At 39.6% G+C, this 23,673-nt stretch overlaps 1 protein-coding gene across 2 annotated transcripts in view; it reads left to right on the top strand.

Moving 5' to 3' along the window:
* dhx38 (DEAH (Asp-Glu-Ala-His) box polypeptide 38) overlaps positions 1-23,673 on the top strand; it is a 126,253-nt gene that overhangs the window by 17,458 nt on the left and 85,122 nt on the right. For both annotated transcript variants that reach the window (XM_060838008.1, XM_060838009.1), the window contains exons 5-12: positions 1,691-1,868; positions 2,863-2,981; positions 3,436-3,512; positions 8,611-8,766; positions 16,039-16,200; positions 16,986-17,093; positions 20,316-20,428; positions 21,070-21,207. In XM_060838008.1, coding sequence (XP_060693991.1) covers positions 1,691-1,868; positions 2,863-2,981; positions 3,436-3,512; positions 8,611-8,766; positions 16,039-16,200; positions 16,986-17,093; positions 20,316-20,428; positions 21,070-21,207 — 1,051 coding nt within the window. The remainder of the gene's footprint in view (positions 1-1,690; positions 1,869-2,862; positions 2,982-3,435; positions 3,513-8,610; positions 8,767-16,038; positions 16,201-16,985; positions 17,094-20,315; positions 20,429-21,069; positions 21,208-23,673) is intronic.

Raw genomic sequence — 23,673 nt, 5'->3', positions numbered from 1 at the left:
ATTTCCCTGCAATTGGCCCATGTCCTTCTCAACCTTTCCTATCCATGTGTTTGTCCAAATGCCTTTTAAATATTATTAATCTATCCGCCTCAATGACTTCTGCTGGCAGCTCATTCCATATGTGTATCAAACTCTGTAAAAAAAAAAGTTTCCCCTCAGGTTCCCTTATATTCTTTCCCATCTAACCTTAAACTGATGCCTTCTAGTTCTTGATTCCCCCACCCTGCGAAAAAGACTGAGTGAATTCACTCCATCCATGCTTCTCATGATTTTATAAGCTTCTATAAGATCCCCCCCTCAGTCTCCTACGCTTAAAAGAAAAAAGTTGTAGTTTGTTGAACCTCTCCCTATAACTCAGGCCATTGAGTCCTGGCAACATCCTTGTAAATTACTTTTGCATTCTTTCCAGTTTAATAACATCCTTCCTATAGCAAAGTGACCAAAACTGAACACAATATCCAAGTGTGGCTTCACCAAAGTCCTGTACAACTACAACATAACTTCCTAACTTCTGTACTCAGTGCCCTGATTGATGAAGGCCAGTGTGCCAAAAGCCTTGTTCATTGCCTTGCCTATCTGTGACTCCACTTTCAGAAAACCATGCACCTGAACTCCATGGTCCCTCTGTTCCACTACACTCCATAAGGCCCTACCATTCACCATGAAACTCCTACCTTGATTTGACTTTCAAAAATGTAAAACCTCACACTTATCTATATTAAACTCCACTTGCCATTTCTCGGCCCACATCCCCAGCTGATCAAGATCCTGTTGCAGTTTCTGAAAATCTTCCTCACTGTCCAAAATGCCTATATTAGTGACATCTGCAAACTTACTAATCGTGCCTTGAATATTCTCATCCAAACCATTGATATAGATAACAAACGGCAATAGGCTCAGCACAGACCCTGAGGCACACCACTAGTCACAGGCCTCCAGTCCGACAAACATTCTTCCACTATTACCTTCTGCGTCCTACCATCAAGCCAAATATTTATCCATTTTGCCAGCTCCCCTTGGATTCCATGTGATCTGACTTTCCAGAGCAGCCTACCTTTTGGAACTTTATCAAAGGCCATACTGAATTCCATATAGACTGTCTACTGTTCTGCCCTTATCAACTTTCCTGGTCACTTAATCAAAGAGCTCTAACAAATTTGTGAGACATGATCTCCCACACACAAAGCCATGCTGACTACTTCTAATCAAACCCTGTCTTTACAAAATGCAAAGGTGTTGAAATTCATCAGCCAATTATATTGCCTTTTTGCAGATTTATGAACTGATTGCAGTCCTCTTCAGTACTGACTATTCTCTCCATTCCCATGAAATTTTATATTACTTGCAAATTTAGAAATTGTGTTTTGTGTTAAAGATTTGAATTATTAACAATTTGTGAAAAAGTGATGCTCCCAACGTTGATGTCTGTGGGACCCCAAAATCATCCATTCTGATGACTATCTTTTGTCCTAGCCAACTGCCTGTTCTGTTACTTATCACCTGACACTACATGCTATGTTTGTATCCTGGTAGTCTGGGCCAAAACCAAGAACAAATTCTTTGCACCAAGCCCTTTCAAATAGAAAAGTATGTAGCATGAGCAAGTGTTCATTTCACTGGAGAGCTATGAAAAGACTCGAGCCATATTTTCATTTGTTTTGTATCACATTGAAATCACCTTGTTTTATAGATGCTCTTACTCCTTCTCGATCTAGCTGGGATGATGATGACAGTGGAATTGCAAGTCAGTATACTCATCGATCTCAGTGGGAGTCTCCATCTCCTACTCCCTCACAAAGGGATTCAGATAAAAGTGAAAGAAGTTACCGCAGTTCAGCTCGTGACACTGAGAGGCGTGATAAAGAAAGGTAGGTGAAAAATAAATGTGGAAGAGCAAATACAGATGCTCTTTAAAAATAGATACACAGAAGAGTACAATTTCCAACTATCTTGGAGAGAAATGTTGCATTTAAAAATGCTATTGCTAAAGTTTATATTGTTGCCAAAAAATCTGGCACATCCAGTACTCAATTATTATCGACTGAAATAATGGAGCAGAAGATAATTTTTCAAAAGCCAGAAATTTAGATAGCTCACTAGTTTAATGAATCAATTTAAAGCATGTTCTCATCGTGTTTGAATAACCAACTGAGGCACATAAACCAGATAGGTCCTGAGTCTGTACTCCAATCTGTTTAGTCAGTTGATACAAGGTAGTCTATAGGCAGCTGCTTTCGCTGTCTTTGAAACAATATTCCTGATTGTTAAAGATCATATCAGGCAGACTCAGGAATACTGTGCAAAGTGAATGTGGAATTGCAGTGGAATCCTAAAGAAGGAATGGGAGAATGTTGGTTTTAAAAAAAAGAAATATAAAGCAAAACAAGTTGCTCTCTGTTTTGAACAGTTCAGTGTTCATTGATAATCTTTGAGCATTGCTGCAGCCCTTTATTCTCAATATGTTCCATACAAGTTTTGATATATTTAATTCTGGTTCAAGCACTTAGCAAGAATATTTTTCCATTTGGTAAATCTACACAATGCATCCTGCCATCGAAGGAACACTCACATCCAATATGAAATTTAAGGAAGAATCATAAGCAACTGTTTAGTTGTTAATGCTGTAGTTATTGTCCTGGATAATGATGTATTGATATAGTTAGAAATTTACATATGAGAAGTTCCTCAATGAAAATATGGCAATGAATTGTAGTCTCTTTGATCTTGAGATATGAAAACTGGCGAATCATGTTTCTCTTTGACAATTAAGGTTTATGACCAAACCAAACAGTTTTGTGCCTTGTTCTGAGAATTAAGTCAACATCATGCCTTGTATTTTAAATAGGAGTTTGCTTTGTTCAGATCTAGAAGGAATCATTATGAAGAGGATACACCTCTGCCAACACCATCGTACAAATACAATGAGTGGGCTGATGACAGAAGGCATTTGGGGGCGACGCCGCGTCTTTCAAAAGGCAAAGGTACATGTTTTGTCCTGAAATGTTTCCTCCTGTTGAAATATATATTTTTAAAAATGCCAGCATTTTAGTTGTATCTCTGTCTTGATTGAAAGTGACTTTAAAACATAGAGACTCACAACTCCACTGTCATTCTGGAGGCTGCACTTTCATCTTTCATGGGAGGTGGATGGAAATTTTAGCATGGTAAACAGTTTAGAAATGTAATGGATTTAGTATTCTGAAGCATTAAAAGGATCAAATGTGCATAAAATGAATCAGCATGTGGTATTTTGCTTATAAAATTATGTGAATTTGGTGGAAAGAATATATAAAAGATACTTTGGTATTTTCAATGCAAAATTAAAATCTAAAACTTGCAATATGCTTCTTTAATGCTGAAGTAATGGATCACTGTATACTTACAATACTATTTTGCTGTGCTAGATTAAAATGTAACCATTTCCAACATATTCAGGTAAGAAGGAGGAAGGTAAAGATGGCATTTATTTTGAGAATGAAGAGGAGCAACAGCAATGGGAGGAAGATCAAAGGGTGAGTCATTACCCTAAATTTTAAATCACTGTTAGAGAAATAGTTTAACAATTTTGTTTATCAGATGAAAAATGTCTATAATGCATCATCCTTTTAAAAAGAAATTACTGGCATTTCAATTTCTACTTCTGTCTAATGGAGAGCAAGAACAGAAGAGTTAGGGGCAGGAGTTGGCCACTGAGCCCCTCAGGCCTGCCGTGCCATTCAATAAGATCACAGCTGATCTGCCTCCAGCCTCAAGTTCCTTTTCTCTTCATGGTCATTAACTTGCTTCTTCAAAACTCTATCTACCTCCTGTTTCAATACTTTCAACAATCTAATGATTCACAACTCTGGGTAGAGAATTCTTACTACTGTCTGACTGAACAAATTCCTATGTATCTCAGTTTTAAATGAATATCCTCTGGAGCTATGGCCCCTAGTTCGAGATTCTCTCATTAATGGAAACTTCTTGACTGTCAAGACCCTGCAGAATCTTGCATGTTTCCATATGATAACCTCTTATTCTTCTGAACAATGAAGATCTAACTTATTTAGCCTGCTTGATAAGTCAACCCAGGGATTAGTCTGGCGAATTTCTTTTGAAATGCCTCTAATGCCACAACATCCTTTCTTAAATATGGGGACAAAATCTGAACATAATATTCCAGGTGCAGCCTCACCAGTACTCTGTATAGTTGTAACAAGACTTCCCTATTTTTAATCTCCAGCCCCCAAGGGGATAGAGGCCAAAATTTCATTTGTCTTGATAACTCACTGTACCTGCAAGCAAACCTTTTGGGTTTCATGCACAAGAGTGGCCAGATCCCATTGTGCTGCATTTTTTGGAGTCTCTCTTCATTTAAATAGTAGTCTACTAAAGTGTATGAACTTACATTTTGCTACACTAAACTGTATAATGTTTTTGTCCATTCACTCAATTTAGCTTTATCCCCTTGCAGATTTCTTATGTACTTGACACAACATGTTCTCCCAGCTATTTTTGTGTCACCAAAAAAATTGGATCCACTACACTCTACCCCCACCAGTTCATTAATATAGATATTAATTGAGGCCTGAGGATGGATCGTCATGGTACTGTACTAGTTGCAGCTTTCCAACTGAAAAAAGACATGATAATGCTGACTCTCTCTCTCCTGAAGGTTAACCAATCCTCAATCCTTTCTAATACATTACCTAAAATAACATAAGTTCCTATCTTGTGCAGTGTTTCATGTAGCACCTTTTCGCATGGTTTCTGAAAATCCAATTTGCTACAAATATGTTACATCTTTATCGACTCTGCTTGTCATACCATGCAAGAAGAACTGTAGCAAACTTGTCAAACATGATTTCCTTTTCACAAAATTGTGTTAATTCACATCAACTCTGTTTGACTACATTAAGGTTACCTAAATGTCCTGCTACAACTTTGTTGGGCTTATTACATTATTAACCATAAATGCTTGGCTAACTTGCCTATAGTTTCCTGTTTTCTGGCTTCTTCCCTTCTTGAACAGGAGTATTAAATTAGCAGCTTTCCAATTCACTGGAAATCTTTCAGAATTCAGTGATTTCTGGAGTATTTAGACCAATACCTCCACTATCTCTGCAACCACTTCCTTTAAAAATTTTGGATACAGGCCATCAGGTCCTCGCAACAAGTCTAATTTCAGACCAATTAGTTGTAAAATTCCTAAGTGTTAAGGATTGGTGATCGACTCTGAACTGAACTATTTGGCAAGCTACTCAGTTCAAGGGCAATTAAGAATGGGCCATTTGCGATGAAATAAATGACTCCGTGGCTGTTACGTGACCTTTCCTTCCATTATCATCTTGCTTATCTGTTATCTTTGGAATGTTTATAGTATCCTCCAGTACAAAGACTGTTGCAAAATATTGGTTTCAATTATCTGCCATTTCCATGTGTCCATTATCAGTTCCCCAGGTGCATCCTCCAAGGGTCCCACACTCACTTTAGCTACTCTTTTTATTTATATACTCTGAGATGCTCTTGCTGTTTGATTTTATATTTTTGGCCAATTTACTTTCATAACCAATTTTTCCAGCTTTTTATTAGCTTTTTCGTAATTCGCTGACAGTTCCTAAAAACAAAACATTGTGTGCTTTCTATCCTTTTAATTTTTGATTGGATACTGTCCATGACCACTTTTATTTAACTACAGGATTCATTGTTCATCAAGTCTTCTGAATGATGGAAAAGATGCATACATATGCTATAAATTGCTTCTCATTCGGAATATTATCAGATCTCTGAAATGTTGCGAAGCACTCACATATGTTTCATAATTTAGTTTGTAAAGTTATTAATGCTTGCAGAGATAATGTTGACTAAAGCACTCAGGCATCACACCATGTTAGAATCTTTTATAACTGTTCTGAAGAAGAGTCACTGGACTAAAACGTTAACTTGGCTTTTCTTCACAGATGCTGTCAGACTAACTGAGCTTTCCCAGCAATTTCTGATTTTGTTTCTGATTTCCAGCATCCTTAATCCTTTGGGTTTTTTTTTGGAATCTTTTATATCCACTTGAGCAAATATTGAGATGTAAGTTTAAAGTCTTAGCTGAAAGACAGCATGGCACTCCATCAGTAATGTGCCAAGCTGCTAGTTTAAGTCATCTGCTTAAGCCAGTGGAAGCAGCTAGATGAAGAGGGCTTTCACTGCATGTAAGGCAGGGTGAATTGATGAGTTGGCAAGTTTTACACTCTCCATATTGTTGATCTGAATTCACCCTAGTTTAATTGCCAAGCCTAAAATATTAATCAGCAAATCATTTTTAAATGAGCTGCATACATGTTTGTAGATGAATAAATGCTTTTGAAGTGTGCTTTGTTTTTGTTCTGTTAAGCTTCCTTGTTGTGGAAGTATCTTGTCCATATATGAAACAAACTCTGGAACACTCATCTGTGAATGATGGTGGAGTACAGGTTTGTGTCAACGTTATCCTTATTCATGTACCCTCAGATGCTTTTTAAATGCTGTAATTGTACCAGACTCCACCACTTCCTCTGGCAGCTCATTCCGTACACACAGCATCCTCTGCATGAAAACATTGCCCCTTAGGTCCCTTTAATATCTTTCCCCTTTCACCCTAAACCTATGCCCTCTAGTTCTGAATTCTCCCACTCCAGGGAAAAGACCTTGTCTATTTATTCTATCCCTGCTCCTCATGATTTTATAAACCTCTATAAGTCGCACCTCAGACTCTAACGCTCCAGAGAACACCGCCCCAGCCTATTCAGCCTCTCCCTAGAGCTCAAATCCTCCAACCCTGGCAACATTCTTGTAAATCTTTGCTGAACCGTTTCAAGTTTCACAACATCCTTCTGATAGGAAGGAGACCAAAATTGCATGCAATCTTCCAAAAGTGGCCGAACTAACGTCCTGTACAGCTGCAACATGACCTCCCAACTCCTGTACTCAATGCTCTGGCCAATAAAGGAAGACAAACAAACACTGCCTTCACTATCCTATCTACCTGCAACTCTACTTTCAAGGAACTATGAAGCTGCATTCCATGGTCTCTTGGTCTCACTTATTCCAACTCTGTCTTCTATTAATTCCCCAACCTTTAATCATCCTAGTATGATTACCTCCAACACCAAGGACTCTTGTTCAGCAGCCTAATGTTTGCTATCTTATCAAATACCTCCTGAAAATCCAAATATTTTATATCTTCTGCTTTCCCTTCATCTATAATACTTGTTATCTTCTCAAAAGTTATAATACATTTGTCAGGCACGGTTTCCTCTTGATGAAGCTGACTCTACTTGACATTTATGAATTTCTTAATTCTCTGCTATTACATCATTTATAATTGATTTCAACAATTTTCCAACGAAAGATCTATAGTTAACCTGTTTTTGGTTTTTGCTCCACCCTATTTTAAATAAAGATATTACATTGGCATTTTCTTTGGTGGGTGGCACAGTGGTTAGCACTGCTGCCTCACAGCGCCAGAGACCCGGGTTCAATTTCCGCCTCAGACGACTGACTGTGTGGAGTCTGCACATGCTCCTCGTGTCTGCATGGGTTTCCTCCGGGTGCTCTGGTTTCCTCCCACAGTCCAAAGATGTCCATGCTAAATTGCCCGAAGTGTTAGGTGAAGGGGTAAGTGTAGGGGTATGGTGGATTGCGCTTCGGCGGATCGATGTGGACTTGTTGGGCCGAAGGGCCTGTTTCCACACCGTAGGTAATCTAATCTAATTCTTGGCAAGTTTTCCAGAATCTAACAATTCTTGGAAGATTACTACCAGCTTGTCGACTTCCTCTGTAACTACTTTTAATATATTAGGATTCATTTAGGTCCAGCGGATTCTTGATCTTTATTCCCATTTGTTTTCCTTGCACTTTTTCTCTAGTGGTATTTGTTGTATTTATTTCCTCCCCTTCCTTTTCCTCGTGATTAGATAGTAAGTTTAGAATTCTGTTGTTGCTTTTTACAAGGTCTGGTGCAAAGTACTTAATCAACTCCTCTGCATTTTTCAGGTTCCCCATCATAATTTCCCCGGCCTCACTAAAGGTCTCTCTCTTTCTCTCTTTCTTTTCATCTATTTAAAGAAGCTCTTGCTGTCCATCTGAATATGACTTGTAAGTTTCCTCTCAAAGTTTATTATTTCTCTTTTTATTATTTTTTGTTTCTTTTAAAAGCTTTCCCTAGTTGTTTGATTTGCCAGGACACTTGTCCCAGCATAGTTCAAGTACATTTCATCTCACTGAGTAGTTTCCTTCTACCCCTATACTTGAACTAGTGCGCCACAAACTGAATGCATTCCATTCACAGTTATCTTTGAGCCATGCATTTAACTCTTTGACTTTATTTACCCAGTTTGGACAATCTTCTTGAGCTTCATTGCGGTAGGCAATCCATGCTAGCCCAGCCAGTGACAACCACATGCCTTGAAAGAACAAATTAAGAATTTCCTACATTGCAAATGTAACTACACTTCAAATGTATTTGACTTTCAACTACCTTAGGGTGCCTGGTGACTGTCAAAGATGCCAATGATTTGCAACGGGTAAAATTGAAAATGATGTTCCTGAAAAGTTGTCATAACTTTATTTGTTGTAACTTGTTTCCTTTGTATCTTATAGCAAGCAGACCGAGATTGGTACATGATGGATGAAGGACATGATGACTTTCACAATCCTCTGGCATATACTTCAGAGGAATATGTAAAGAAACGGGAGCAACTGCTGCAGAAACAGACACAGAAGAGGATTTCTGCTCAGAAGAGACAAATTAATGAGGTATATGAGATTTTTTTTTTCTTCAGCCTCTGAATTTGAAGAAAGCATTCCAGAAGGTAACAAGTTAGGTTAAACATATTCAACAGCAATTTCAGGATATGCAAAATTACGTAAATGTCGAAAGAAAACCTGAGTTGAATTTTAAGGGGACTTCATGCATTACTTACTTGCTATATCTCAGGTCAACTTTATAGTTGAAGTTGTGTTTGTCAGTCAATTAGTGATAGTTCTCAAAGGATAATTTATTTTTCATAAACAAGTGTTTTGTCTGGTACTAGTCATTTTCTCAGGGCAAAATAGCTCTTTTTCTTACTGAACTAAACCCCAAATAAAGTACTGTAGTCTTTTTCTTTGAATAGGGCAATATTTGTTTAATTCCTTAATATTATTGTTTTGGAATAAAATCAACTTCTAGATTTCATAATGCTTGGGAGTTAACTGGTTGCATTAATCTTTTGGGAAATTTAAGTGCTGAATATCTAGGCTTCATTTTCTAGTATCTGAACCCAGACAAGACAGTGATGGAGGAGTCAGAGTGAGACAAGATGCCCTCAATTATTTGCAAGGCCTAGAATTAGGGAAACTTGTCAATTTTTTGATTTCTACAATGGTGCTGTGACATTCAGAAGGAAGTTAAAACAAAAAAAAAATTGAATGTGATTGAAGCTAAAATGGTCAGGATATATAGCCCATCCTCACTACACTGGTGAAGGGACTAGTAGATTCTCTGATAGTAGTAAATCTATCTAGTGAAGGTATTCCCACAATGCTGTTACTTTGAGAGTTCCAGGATTTTGACTTGGTGCCAGTGAAGAAACAATAGCAAAATACCTGTATTTGCAAATGTGATTGAACTTGCTGCATTTCTTGGAGGTGGTGGTATTCCCAATTTGATACTTGCTGCAATGATGGCTGAAAGAGCGTTGAAGGTCCTAATGAAGAAACATGGCCTGATTTTGCCCACGACTCCTCTACCTATACTTTCATGGTGACAGAAAATAGACTGTGCTCATTCACATGTTCATTATAAAATTTGAAGAAATTCTTGGCAATGCATCTTCTACTTTCGCTAGCAGTTGTTCCTTGTCATAGCACTCTAGTGTTTGTCTCATTGTGGTGCTGTTGAATATTGCTGCTTAGAATTGGTAGAGTTCCTCTGTATGATGCTGTTAATGCTAAGAGCCTGCCTTGTATGGTGTGTAAGCCTTAAATCAGGGAAATGGCTTGTGGACATAGTTAGCTTGGAGTATTTCGCTGCTCCTTGGATGTTGCCTGAACTGCTGTGCTCTTCCAGCACCACTAATCCAGAATCTGTTTTCCAGCATCTGCAATCATTGTTTTTACCTTGTTGATTTTAACCCTACTGCGAATCCTCTTAAAAGGATGTCTGCCTTGAAGAAGTTTTCCTCCTTTCTCTACAAGAACCTCAGGGAGTCCCTCTCCCACTGCAACTCCCAGGTCATTTCCTCTGCCCTACCTCCCTGACCTATCACCTTCATCCCCTCCCCCATTCACCTATTGCACTCTATGCTACTTTCTCCCCACTCCCACCCTCCTCTAGCTTATCTCTCCACGTTTCAGGCTCACTGCCTTTATTCCTGATGAAGGGCTTTTGCCCGAAACGTCGATTTCGCTGCTCCTTGGATGCTGCCTGAACTGCTGTGCTCTTCCAGCACCACTAATCCAGAATCTGGTTTCCAGCATCTGCAGTCATTGTTTTTACCGTGTTAATAGAAGCACTGATTTGTGGCAACTGTTTGGTGTCATGTTTCATTCTGAAAATAATCTTAATTTTTAAAAAATATTTTCATTTGGAACTATGATGGTGTGGCCCTTCCGGAGACTTGGATATCACAAAGGCAGGAATAGTAGTTGGATGTTACAGGGTTTAGGTGTTTCGAAAGGAATAGGAGGGGAGGTAAAATAGGTGGAGGAGTGGCATTGCTAATCGGGGATAGTATCACAGCTGAAGAAAGGAAGGTTGTCGAGGAGGGTTTGTCTGCAGCGTCAGTATGGGTGCAATTCAGAAACGGGAAAGGAGCAGTCACTTGATTGGGAGTTTTCTACAGATTCCCCAGTAGCAACAGAGACACAGAGGAACAAATTAGGTGGAAGATTTTGGAACCTCCTTAGTTCAAATAGTTTGGATGGAGCAGTTTTTGTTAGGTTTGTCCAGGAAGGATTCCTGACTCAATATGTAGGTAGGCTGACTAGAGGGGAGGCCATATTGGATTTGTTGCTTGGCAATGAACCAGGCCAGGGCCAGATTGCTCAATGGGAGAGCATTTTGGTGCTAGGGAACACAACTCCCTGACCAGGCAGTATGGGAAAGTATTTAATTGTGGGAGGAGGAATTAAAATGCTATTAGGCAGGAACTGGGTGGCTAAATTGGGAATAGATATTCTCAGGAAAATGCTTGAAAGAAATGTGGAGGTTGTTTAGGGAGACTTGCTGATAGTACTGGATAGGTTTGTCCCACTGAGGTAAGGAAAGGCTAATAGGGTGAAGGAAACCTGGATGACAAGGGATGTAGAACATCTGATCAAGAGGAAGAAGGAAGTTTACTTAAACTTAAGGAGTCAAGGATAAGTCAGGGCTGTAGAGGGTTACAAGGTAACCAGGGAGGAACTGAAGAATGAACTTAGGAGAACTAGAAGGGGGCATGAAAAAGCTTTAGCGGATAGGAGAAAGGAAAATCCTAAAGCATTCTACAGTTATGTGAGGAACAAGAGGATGGCCAGAGTGAGGATAGTGATCAGGAGGCTGATCAGGGATAGTGGAGGGAACTTGTGCCTGGAGTTGGAGGCAGTAGGAGAGGTCCTTAATGAATAATTTGCTTCAGTATTCACTATCGAAAGGGACCTTGTCAATTGTGAGGACAGCGTGAAACAGACTGATATGCTAGGACAGGCTGATATTAAGAAGGAGGATGTGCTGAAAAGTTTGAAAAACATAAGGTCAGATAAGTCCCCTGGGCCAGACAGGAGATACCCACAGTTTCTGCAGGAAGTGAGGGAAGAGATTGCTGTATCATTGCATCCTCGCTGTCCACTGTAGTACCAGGTGATTGGAGGGTGGCAAATGTTGAGAAAGTGAGGACTGCAGATACTGGAGATCAGAGTTGAGAGTGTGGTGCTGGAAAAGCACAGCTGGTCAGGCAGCATCTGAGGAGCAGGAGAATTGACTTTTCAGGCATAAGCCCTTCCTGGCAAATTATTATCAAGGATTCTGAGAGACAGGATTTATCATTGGAAAACCATAGTTTGATTAGGGATAATCAGCATGGCTTTGAGTGGCAGGTCATGCCTCTCAAGCCTCATTGAATTCTTTGAGGATGTGGCAAAACACTTTGATGAAGGCTGAACAGTGAATGTGATATACATGGATTTTAGCAATGTATGTCATAAGTTTCCCCATGGTAGGCTCATTCAGAAAGTCAGAAGGTATGGAATACAGAGAGATTTGGCTGTCTAGATACAGAATTGGCTGACTCATAGAAGGTGGAGGGTGGTGGTAGATGGAAACTATTCGCCCTTGTGCTTCGTGATCTATGGTGTTCTGCAGGGATTTGTTCTGGGACCTCTGCTCTTTGTGATTTTCTAAGTGACTTGGATGAGGAAGTGAAAGGGTAGGTTTGTAAGTTTGCTGATGACATGAAGGTTGATGGACTTGTGGATACTGTGGAGGGCTGTTGTAGGTTGCAACGGGACATTGACAGAATGCAGAACTGGGCTGATAAGTCTCAGGTGGAGTTCAACCTGGAAAAGTGTGAAGTGATTCATCTTGGAAGGTCTAATTTGAATGCAGAATACAGGGTTAAAGGCAGGATTCTTGACAGTGTGGAAGAACAGAGGGATCTTGGGTCCATGTCATAGATCCCTCAAAATTGCCACCCCAAGTTGATAGAGTTGTTAAGAAGGCAAATGGTGTGTTGGCTTTCATTAGCAGGCATGATTTGGAGATGCCGGTGTTGGACTCGGGTGTACAAAGTTAAACATTATATAACACTAGGTTATAGTCCAACAGGTTTAATTGGAAGCACTAGCTTTTGGAGTGCAACCACCTGATGAAGGAGCGGCGCTCCGAAAGCTAGTGCTTCCAATTAAATCTTTTGGACTGTAACCTGGTGTTGTGTGATTTTTAACTTCATTAGCAGGGGGATTGAGTTTCAGAGCTGTGAGGTTATGCTGCACAGTATGGCACGGCTCATTGGTTAACACTACTGCCTCACAGCGCCAGGGACCCGGGTCCGATTCTAGCTTTGGGTGACTGTGTCGAGTTTGCATATTCTCCCGCTCTCTGCACGGGTTTCCTCTGGGTGTTCTGGTTTCCTCCCACAGATCAAAGATGTGCAGGTTAGGTGAATTGGCTAGATTGCCCATAGTGTTCAGGGATGTTTAGGTTAGATGCATTAGTCAGGGGAAAATAGACTAATAGGGTAGAGGAATGGGTCTGGATGGGTTACTCTTCGGAGGGTTGGTGTGGACTTGTTGGGCCGATGGGCCTGTTTCCACACCAGAGAGCCCTGGTTAGACCACACTTGGAATATTGTGTTCCGTTCTGGTCACCTCATTTTAGGAAGTATGTGGAAGCTTTGGAGAGAGTGCAGAGGAGATTTATCTGCCTGGACTGGAGGGCATGTCTTATAAAAGGTTGAGGGAGCTAAGGCTTTTCTTACTGGAGCGAAGGAGGGTGAGAGTTGACTTGATACAGGTGTACAAGAGGATGAGAGTAATAGATAATGTGTAGTCAGAGACTTTTTCCCGGGGCAGAAATGGCTATCACAAGGGGGCATAATTTTAAGATGATTGGAGGAAGGTTTTGGGGAGATGTCAGAGATTGGTTCTTTACACAGGGAATGGTGGGTGCGTGGAGTGCACAGCCAGCGGTGGTAGTAGACACGTTAGGGATATTTAAGCAACTCTTGGATTGGCACATGGATTATAGTAAAATGAATGGTATGTAGGTTAGATTGACCTTAGATAGGATAAAAGGTCATTGGCACACTGTCAAGGGCCCAAGGGTTCGTACTGTGCTGTACTGTTCTGTGTTGTATGTTTTGTTCACTGTACACCATGTGTGGGTACTTGCTATGTTGCTTACGAGTACAAGTTCAAGAAGTTCAATCCAGGTTAGTAGACCCAACTAATGCTGACTGAAAGGACTAGCTTGATATTCATTCCATGGCTTTCCTGCTAAAAGAAATCAAAGTACTGCAATAGTCTGAAACGTATAGCAGTAGTAATATAAAATAATTCTAGTCCAGAAATAATAGATACTGTATTTACATTGTTGTTCAGAGATTTCTTTTTGTTGACTTCAATGACTGCAAATTTTTGTTGTAAAAATTCCAAATTGATTGCTTCTGACTTCTTGTGATAGAAATCTGAAACTGAAATACAGAAAGGTTGAGAAGCATCTTTATTGTTCAACATTTCTCTTAAAACAGACCAGACATTTTTCTGTCAAATGCAGTGGTAAAACTTGAATCCTAAGGAATCATGATAAGAATTGGTACTTAACTGTAGAGTTGGTTCAAGTGACACAAAGCCTGGGTCTAAATTCAAACAAAATGGTATCATTTGATACACATGGTTTCCTTGATAACTTTCCATCTGTTTTAACATTTTGTTTAATGTAAATCCTTAATAATTTAAGATAATTTTGCACGACGAATGGTTCAACACTATTAAATTACGGAGCAGCTGAACATCTGCTAGGTACCACATTTGATCATTGAAGTTTATTGAATTAGCAATGATAGAAGAACTGTGTTTGATCTTGGAATCCTTTTTTTTAACCAAATCTTCTCAGCTCCTGATTCTTGTAGTGATACAATTTGTTTCAAAAGCATAGTAGTTGTGCCCATCTCATTTCATTTATTCACTTGTGGGAGGTGGGCATTGCTGGTTGAACAGCATTTATTGCCCATCGCTAGTTACTCTTGAGATGGTGATGGTGAGCTGCAGTCCATGTGTCATTAAAATAAACCTCAATAGGGAGGGAATTCCAGAATTTTGACCCAGCAACCTGAAGAAACAGTGATATATTTCCAAGGTGAGTGGCATGGTGGGGAGCTTGCAGGTAGTGATGGTCTTATGTGTCTGCTGCCCTGGTCTTCCTAGATGGAACTGGTCATGAGTTTGGAACTGCTGTCTTAAGGATCTTTGGTCCATTTCTGCAGCACATTTTGTAGATTGTAAACACCTGCTACTGATTGCCAATGGTGGAGGGAGACTTTCTTGTGAATATGGTGCCAATTAAGCAGGCTTCATTTGTCCGAGATGGTATCAAGTGTCTTATGTTGCAACTGCGCCCATCCAGGCAGTTGGGGAGTATTCCATCACATTCCTCACTTGTGCTTGTAGAGACTGGGCAGGCTTTGGGCAGTCAGGAGGTGAGTTATTTATTGTCTCTGTGCTGTTGTTGTAGCTACTGGTCCATGGTAACCCCCAGGTTGTTGAATGTGGGTGATTCAAGTGATGGTAACACTATTGAATGTCAAGCAGTGGTGGTTAGATTGTCTCTAAATGGCGATGGTCATTATCCATTGTGTGATGTGAATGTTACTTGCCATTTGTTAGCCCAAGCCTGGATATTCTTCAGATCTGTTGCACTTGATCATTGACTGGTTCAGTAATTGAGGTGTCACAAATGATGCTGCACGTTTTGCAATCATTGGTGACTTCTGACCTTGTCACTGAGGAATTGATGAAGCAGCTGAAGATGTTGGGCCGAGAACACTATCCTGATGAGCTCCTGCAGGAATGTCCTGGAGCTGAGATAAAAGACCTCCAAAAATCATCTTCCTCTGTGCCAGCTATGACTCCAACCAGTGGAGAGTTTTCCTCCAATTCCCATTGATTCCAGTTTTGCTACAGCTCTTTGATGCCACACTCGGTTAAATGTGGCCTTAATGTCAAGGACTGTTATACTCACTCTACCTCTGAAATTCAGCTCTTTTTTCCATGTTTGAACCAAAGATGTAATAAGGTCCCGAGCTCAGTGGCCTTGGTGAGTCCAAACGGGGTGTCAGTGAGCAGGTAATACTATTGATCATACCTTCCACCACTTTACTAACGATTGAGAGTGGACTGGTTGGGCAGTAATTGTCTGGGTTGGATTTGTCCTGCTTTTTATGTACAGAGTAGACTTGAACAATTTTCCACAATGTCATTTGCACATTTACCAGTTCAGCTTTGGAAAATATTCTTGGTTGTTAGTACTTTCAAGAACTAGTTGATTATGCTTGTCAAATTATTGGTTTGTAGGATAATGAGCGATGGGAAACAAATCGAATGCTAACCAGTGGTGTGGTTCAGCGTCTGGAAGTTGATGAAGATTTTGAAGAGGACAATGCAACTCGAGTTCATTTATTGGTGCACAACTTAGTTCCACCATTCTTGGATGGCCGAATTGTGTTTACAAAACAGGTAGGTTGACATGAAACTAAGTGTTTTTTGGAATGCTTTTAAATGAAATGAACTAATAGTCAAACATGTCAGATTGTGAAGTGATCATCAGTTTTGATTTTTCTTGGTTGGACCATACACTGGAAATAACACTAATATTAGATGCCATGGTACAGTTTTAATGAGGATGCAGGGATGGAGAGGCCTGAGAGTGTACCTACAAGTTGAAAAGGCTGTTAAAAAGCAAATGAGATCCGCAGGTTTATAAACAAAAGCAAGCGAGGAGATGAGTTAAAACCTTTTATATTGCTGGTTTGGCCGCAGTTGGAGTAATGCATGCAATTCTGGGCACTTCACTTTAAGAACGGTGTAGAGGAGATATGACAGAGGGGTACTGGAGAATGTGAAACTCAATATGTACAAATTGCAAAGCTGGTGTTGCTCCCCTTAAAATAACATCAAAAAGGATTTTGATGGAATCAAAACTATTTCCTATAGCAAATGGTTGTTAAGTAGAAGATAAAGATTTAAACTGATCTGCAAAAGAACCAGAGGTCAATTTCTTTAAGAACGCATGTTATCATAATTTGGAATGTAGTGCCTCCTATGTTGGTAGAAATGGATTTAATAAAAACTTGCAAAGGAATCGATAATGTACTTGAAGGGGAAACAAATGTTGACTATGGGTAAGGACAAGGGAATGGGGCATACTGGATGACATTTTGGGCACATTAAATAAATAAGTGACTTTATTGTATAATGCTGTATATTATTCAATTTTTAATGTTTAACTTTTGTGCTGACAGCCTGAGCCAGTGATTCCTGTGAAAGATGCCACATCGGATATGGCAATAATCTCCCGAAAAGGAAGCCAACTAGTCCGCAAACACCGTGAGCAAAAAGAACGTAAGAAGGTAAATGATGGGGAAGGTAATCCTAATATTTTAAATTAATTTTTAAATAAAATTCGTTCGTGTGATATGGGTTTCACTGACCGAGCCACCAATTAGCATGCATCCCTAATTGCCCTTGAGAAGGTAGTGGAGAGTTGCCTTCTTGAACTGCTGCAGTCCATTTGGTGCAGTTGTACTTACAATGCTGGGAGCAAGGGATTTGATGGTGAAGGAGCTGCACTATAGTTCCAATTTGAGATTTGAATGACTTTGGGGATAGGGGTGTGGGGGAAATAGAAGGATTTGGAAGTGGTGGTATTCCCTTGTATCTGCTTCTCTGTCCTTCTGGATAGTGATCATTGGTTGTGTAAAGAATTCAACATAAGATGAGACAAAGCCTCCAAGATATGAAATCTGAGTACAAGCCAAATATTAAGAATTAACTGATTCATCAACTTCAATGAATAAGTTTCCACTGATCTAAGTTTTGAAACCTTTTTTTGAAAAGCTAAAAAGAGCAAAAATCTATGAAGTGCCAACTGAAAAGTTTGTAAAATATGACCAATTTTTTAAATGGTGTACTGAAATCAATCAATGTAACAACATACATGTTTACATTGTAAAAAACCCCAAATGATTATTTTATTAAATGAAAAATATCCCATAAAAAGTGTTATAAATTCTTATTGATGAAGCATGATTTCTTTTGTAAACTGCAGTTGATTGTTCTGAGGACTCACTTTACTTATTCATTTGATTGAATAGTGATTGGTTCTGACCAGTTGCTTTTGTTATGTTGTGTATTGTAATGTAAGAGGGATAAATATCTGTATTTGAGCTATCCAATGTCAATTTTATTTTGTTGGGGAAAAATACCTTGTTAGGAAAGGTTGAAGCTGATTGGCAATAAAATAATTAAATGCACAAAGAAATAGAAGTCTAAAATAATTTTTCTTGCCACACTGTTCATGGAATATGTTAAATATGGTACATAGAATGATGGTTTTTAACAATTTGCACAGAGGATGTGAGCATCAAATATAAGATCCTTATGAATTCCATGTCCTTCATTGGACTTAAAAAGTTTGTGGTGAGCCATCTTCCTGAACAGGCGTAGTCCATGTGGTTTAATCAACTCCTCAGTGCTATTATGAAAGGAGTCCAGATTTTTAACTCAGTAATCGTGAAGGAGTGACAATATGATTCTTAGTCAAGACTGCCTGTGGCTTGGCAGGTAACTTGCAGATGGTGGTGTTTCCATGACTCTGCTGTGTTCATTCTTCCAGATGGCAGAGATTATAGCTTTGGAAGGTGGTGTTGCAGAAGCCTTGGTGAGTTGCTGCAGTGCACCTTGAATTAGCACACACTGCTGCTAATGTGTGTTGTTAATAGATTGAGTAAATGTTTAAGGAATAGAGTAAGTGTTTATGGTGATGAATTAGATACCAGTCTACCAGAGTTGCTTTGTCTTGAATAGTGGCCAGCATTCTGTGGGTTGTTTGAGTTGCACTATTTTAGGCAAGTGGCGATTTTACCGTGTACTTTTACCTTGTAGTTTTGGGTAGGCTCTGGGGAGCCAGAAGTGAGTTACAAATGCACAACTCTCAGTCTCTTGTATCCACTGTATTTGTGTGGCTGGTCCAGCTAAATGTCTGGTCAGTGGTAACAGCCAGGTTACTGCTCTTGAATGTGGAGGGAATGATTAAAATCCCTCTTGTTGGAGATGGTTACTGCCTGATACTTGTGTGCCCTGATTATTAGTTACCACTTACAGCCCAAACCTGAATGTTGTCCAAGTCTTGTTAAATGTAGGCAGAGGCTGCTTCAGTATTTGAGGACTGCAATCATCAGCAAACATCCCCACTCTTGACCTCTGATGGAGGGAAAAGTTTTGATGAAGCAGCTGAAAATTGTTAGGCCTTCAACAAGACCGTGAGGAACACCTGCAGGGATGTCCTGGGGCTGAAATGATTAGCTTGCACCAATATTAAAAGAAGAAAGAAGCCAGGATTTTCCAAGCATATCTGATTGCATCAATTTTGTGGAGGTTATGACTTCTGTCAAAAGAGATTAGTCACTCAGCGTTTAGGCAAGAACGTGCATGGAATTATGTCATGTCTCAATAATTTATTTGAATTTTTGAGGCAGTCTCAAGTGCTTCTGAATGTTCTCTGTGTGGACTTCCAGAAAGCATGTGATTTGTTGAATTTGGGATGAAGAGAATGTTGTGTTGTTCACCTGCGAACTAAATTATACATGTATTCAATTGAGTGAAATAAAGCACAGGATCTGCTTAACCCATTTCATGCCAAAAAACTGAGATGAACAAAAGCTCACTTTATGTCCTTAGTACAATGAACTTTGTTTTAACTGGCATCTTATGAACCAGCACTTTTGACAAACTGGCAAAAGTTATATACCTGAAATACCAGAAGTTTACTATATTTTATTGCAATCTCTGCAATGTCTGAGTAGTCAAGTGTGAGGGAGAGGACACTCTGCTATTAAGTTTTATTTAAGGTAAAATTGAATTTTTATTTAAGTGATTTATTCTGTAAATAAAGTGTAGCACTGATGTGTATATGTTCTGCATTATATTTCTATTATTGTGTGTTTTTGCATTGATTATGTGGACCCTCTGATCAACTGGAATATTTGATCAACCAGCATACACCCACTCCCATAGGTGTCAGTTAATGAAGAATTTGCTGTATTAAGAGTGCAATTTTCCCTTCCCTGATGTTGACAAGAAGGGCAAATAATTGGGTAGTTGGCCCCGGAAGGATATTTGCTCCCTTCTTACTTAACAGACTTAACCTGCCACTAACTTGATTACTTACATTCCAGGAAGGTGGGAAACATGGCTACTTCGCTGATAGGGAAACCAAGGCAACCTGACAACCAGTTTGGGTTTTGGGGGGGACTCTGACATCCTGTGATGTCAGCCTGAAGACTTGGGCCACCTGTCATTGTTGTGCAGCCTGGGCCTCCATGAGACTTTCCAGCTGCCTAGGTCTACTGGCCCTTGATTGTTTGGCAATTTTGAATAGGTTGAGAATTTATTGCTGAATCTTTTGATTAGACAAGAAGCTTGGACAACACCTAAATGCCTTTTCCTGCTGACCTTTGCCACTAATGGGGGCCCTGCAGTTCCTAGCCTCTACAGTTGGTGCGCAGAGCACTAAATCCCAGCCTGTGAGTTCATATTCACATGATTTTTAATCACTAATGTTTCTATGATAGGCTCAGCATAAACATTGGGAACTGGCTGGGACCAAACTCGGAGACATTATGGGCATAAAACAGGTAGAAGAGAAGGATAAAGATGTAGGAGAAGATGGAAAAGTGGATTACAGGTATGTACCTTACTATTGGTTTCAAAATTGGTTAATTCTGTCTCCTTTGTCAAACAACAGTGATCACTTCTGTTTATCTAGCATTTAAAATTTATTAAAATATCTCAAAACATTTGAGGTGAAAGATCACCAACTGGTCAAACAGCAAATAAAAAATGCCGATATTGTAAAGAATTAAATATCGATTGGGAAGTAGGTCAAGTGAGCACTTTAATGCTTACAATCTGGCTGTCTTATTAGTTGGGAACTATGTTATGACTGTCCAGACAATTTTCTTTTGTAACATTTTTGACGGTCAAACCAAAGAAGCAGTCTGACCTCTGTTTCAATCAGATGCGACAAGTAAAACAACAATAATATAATAAACTCTGCTCACCACTTGACTGGTTTCTCTCTTCCTCCTTCATGCATGCAAATTAAATTTAAAAATTATCAAAAAAGTCCATACTGGACGTTTATTGCCTCCACTAGTCTTCAGTAGATAACATCTTAAATGCTGTATGTTGTCTGTATTATAGTTGGAGGAAGTGTACCGGTATAGAGTAGTACAGTTATGTTCTTGTTACAGACAAACAGTCATCTGATAACAAATGCAATATTAATCTCTCTGAAATACATTTTCTAATTTTGTTAATGTGTAGAATTGATCAGAAATTTGCTGACCATATGAAGGACAAGAATGTGGCAAGCAGTGAATTTGCAAAGAAGAAATCTATTCTTGAACAAAGACAATACCTACCTATATTTGCTATTCGAGAGCAGTTACTCAATATAATACGGTGAGTAGTAATTTCATGGTTAATAGCTCATTAGTACCGGTTATGGCTAGCTGAGGTACCTTTTTTTGCCACGTTGAGCTATTATGAATAAAATGATTGTGAATAGGATTGCCACCTCTGGCTGGACACATTCAGTGAGATATCATAACTAGGGAAAGACAAGGTATTGGAGGTGTTGGCAGATTTAAAAGTGGACAAATCTCCAGGTATGGACGAATTGTGTCCCAGGCTGCTATGGCAAGCAAGGGAGGAATTTGCAGGGGCACTGACCCAAAATGTTAATTCCTTTCTGGCCACAAGGGTGATGCTCGAGGACTGGAGAATAGCTAATGTGGTTCTGATATTTAAGAAGGGTTGTAGAGATAAGCCATAGGTTACTGGTAGGGAAAGTATTGGAGAAAATTGTGTAGGAGAGCATCTAAGTCCAGCTTGATTAGGGATAGTCAGCAATGGTTTCATCAGAGGGAAGTCATGCCCAACAAATTTGATTGAAGTTTTTGAGGAGGTGACTAGATACGTAGCTGAGGATAGTGCAGTTGATGTAGTTTGTATGAATTTCAGCAAAACCTTTGACTAGTACCCACATAGGAGACTTATCAAGAAGACAAATGTATATGGGATACAGGGTAATGTGATAGAGTGGATTCAAAATTGGTTTAGTGTAGGAGATGGAGAGTGATGACAGAAAGCTGCATTAGAGACTGGAAGACAGTGTCAGGTGGCATACCACAAGGATCTGTGCTGGGTACCCTATTATATAAATGAATAGATGGTGGTGTGGGATTTGGACTAGTAAATTTGTGGATTACAAAAAGATAGATCAGATGTTAACAATGAGTTTGAGTGTCTTGCACTACAAGAAGATACAAAACGGAATAGTCAAAACAGCAGAAAAGCGGCAGATGGAATTTAAGTGAGGTGTGAGGTGATACACTTTGGAAGGAGTAGTTTGACAAGGAAGTATTCAATGAATGGTAAGACTCTAAGGAGTTCTGTGGAACAACTGGACCTTAGAATGTTTGTCCATAGATTCTGAAGGCAGAAGTACATGTTAGGGTGGTGAAAAAGGTAAATGGAACCCCTGCTTTATCAGTAGAGGTATAGATTACAAAAACAGAGAAATCATGTTGGAGTTGTATAGAACTTTGATGAGACCACAGCTGGAGTATTGCTTGTAGTTCTGGTCGTGACATTACAGGAAGGATATGGTTACATTGGGAGAGTGCAGAGGAGATTTACCAGAATGCTGCTTGGAATGGAAAATTTAAGTTATGAGAAAAGGTTGCAGAGGCTTGGGTTGTTTTTGTTGGAGCAGCGAAGACTGAGGGATGATCTGATTGAGGTGTACAAGATTATGTAGGGCATGGACAGAGTGGATAAGAAGCAGCTGTTCCCTTTACTTGAAGGGTCAGTTACGAGAGAACACAGGTCCAAGGTGAGGGCCAAGAGATTTAGGGGGCTGTGAGAAAAACCTTTTTTACCCAGAATTTCATGACAGTCAGAATGAGTGGTAGAAGGAAATTGCTTCACATCCTTTTAAAAAGTACCCGGATGAGCACTTGTCATGTCATAATATTCAAGGATGTGGGCCAAATACTGTTAAACGGTATTAGGTTGCATGTCAGATGTTTCTCACATATTGGTGCAGACTCAATAGATTGAAGAGTCTCTTCTGCACCCTTATAATTCTATGAACTTACCTTCAACTACTTACTGCACCTCAGACTCCTGTCAGTCATGATTCATCACTTTCTAACATTTGGAAAAACCACTTTGCCATAGATACATCATGCTGCTGCTTGTCAATGTAATGGCACACAGAAGAATTTGCTTTGATTATTTCTAAAAGTAAAAGTTTGAAAACAAATACTCTCTGCTGGTGTCTGTAAATCTGTATATTTTGGAATAAGTGGAGTGGCACTGAGCCAGTTCATGCAAGGTCAGCCAACACAACCACAGGTGCCTGACCAAAACTCACTTTGGAGAAGCTTGCTATAAAGTCAAGTCTCTCTACTATTTACAAGTCACAAGTGTGAAGGAGCACTGTCCAATTGTCTGGATGAATGTACCTCCAACACTACTCAAACTTGACGTCATCCAGGTCAAGGAAGCATGCTATCGGCATTTACTGTCTCCACCACCAATGTTTAATAGGAGTGGTGTATACCATCTACAAGATGCATTGCAAAAATTCATCGCAATTTTTTAGACAGCGCCTTTGAAACCCATGGCCACTACCACCTAGAAGGACAAGGGCAGCATATACATCATCATTTGGAATTTTCCCTCCAAGGCACACATCATCTTGAGTTGGAAATATGTTTTTTCAGTGTTGCTCAGTTAGAATCTAGAAACGCCCTCTCTAATAGCATTGTGAGTCTACCTACACCAAATGAACTGCAGCTCACAGCACTATCTCAAGGATAACCAGGGATGAGTAATAAATGCTGGCTCAGCCATCAAATC

The sequence above is a fragment of the Hemiscyllium ocellatum genome, chromosome 17, assembly GCF_020745735.1.
Source record: "Hemiscyllium ocellatum isolate sHemOce1 chromosome 17, sHemOce1.pat.X.cur, whole genome shotgun sequence".
In the NCBI taxonomy this organism is placed as follows: Eukaryota; Metazoa; Chordata; class Chondrichthyes; order Orectolobiformes; family Hemiscylliidae; genus Hemiscyllium; species Hemiscyllium ocellatum.
This window is presented reverse-complemented; position numbering and strand designations above follow the sequence as displayed.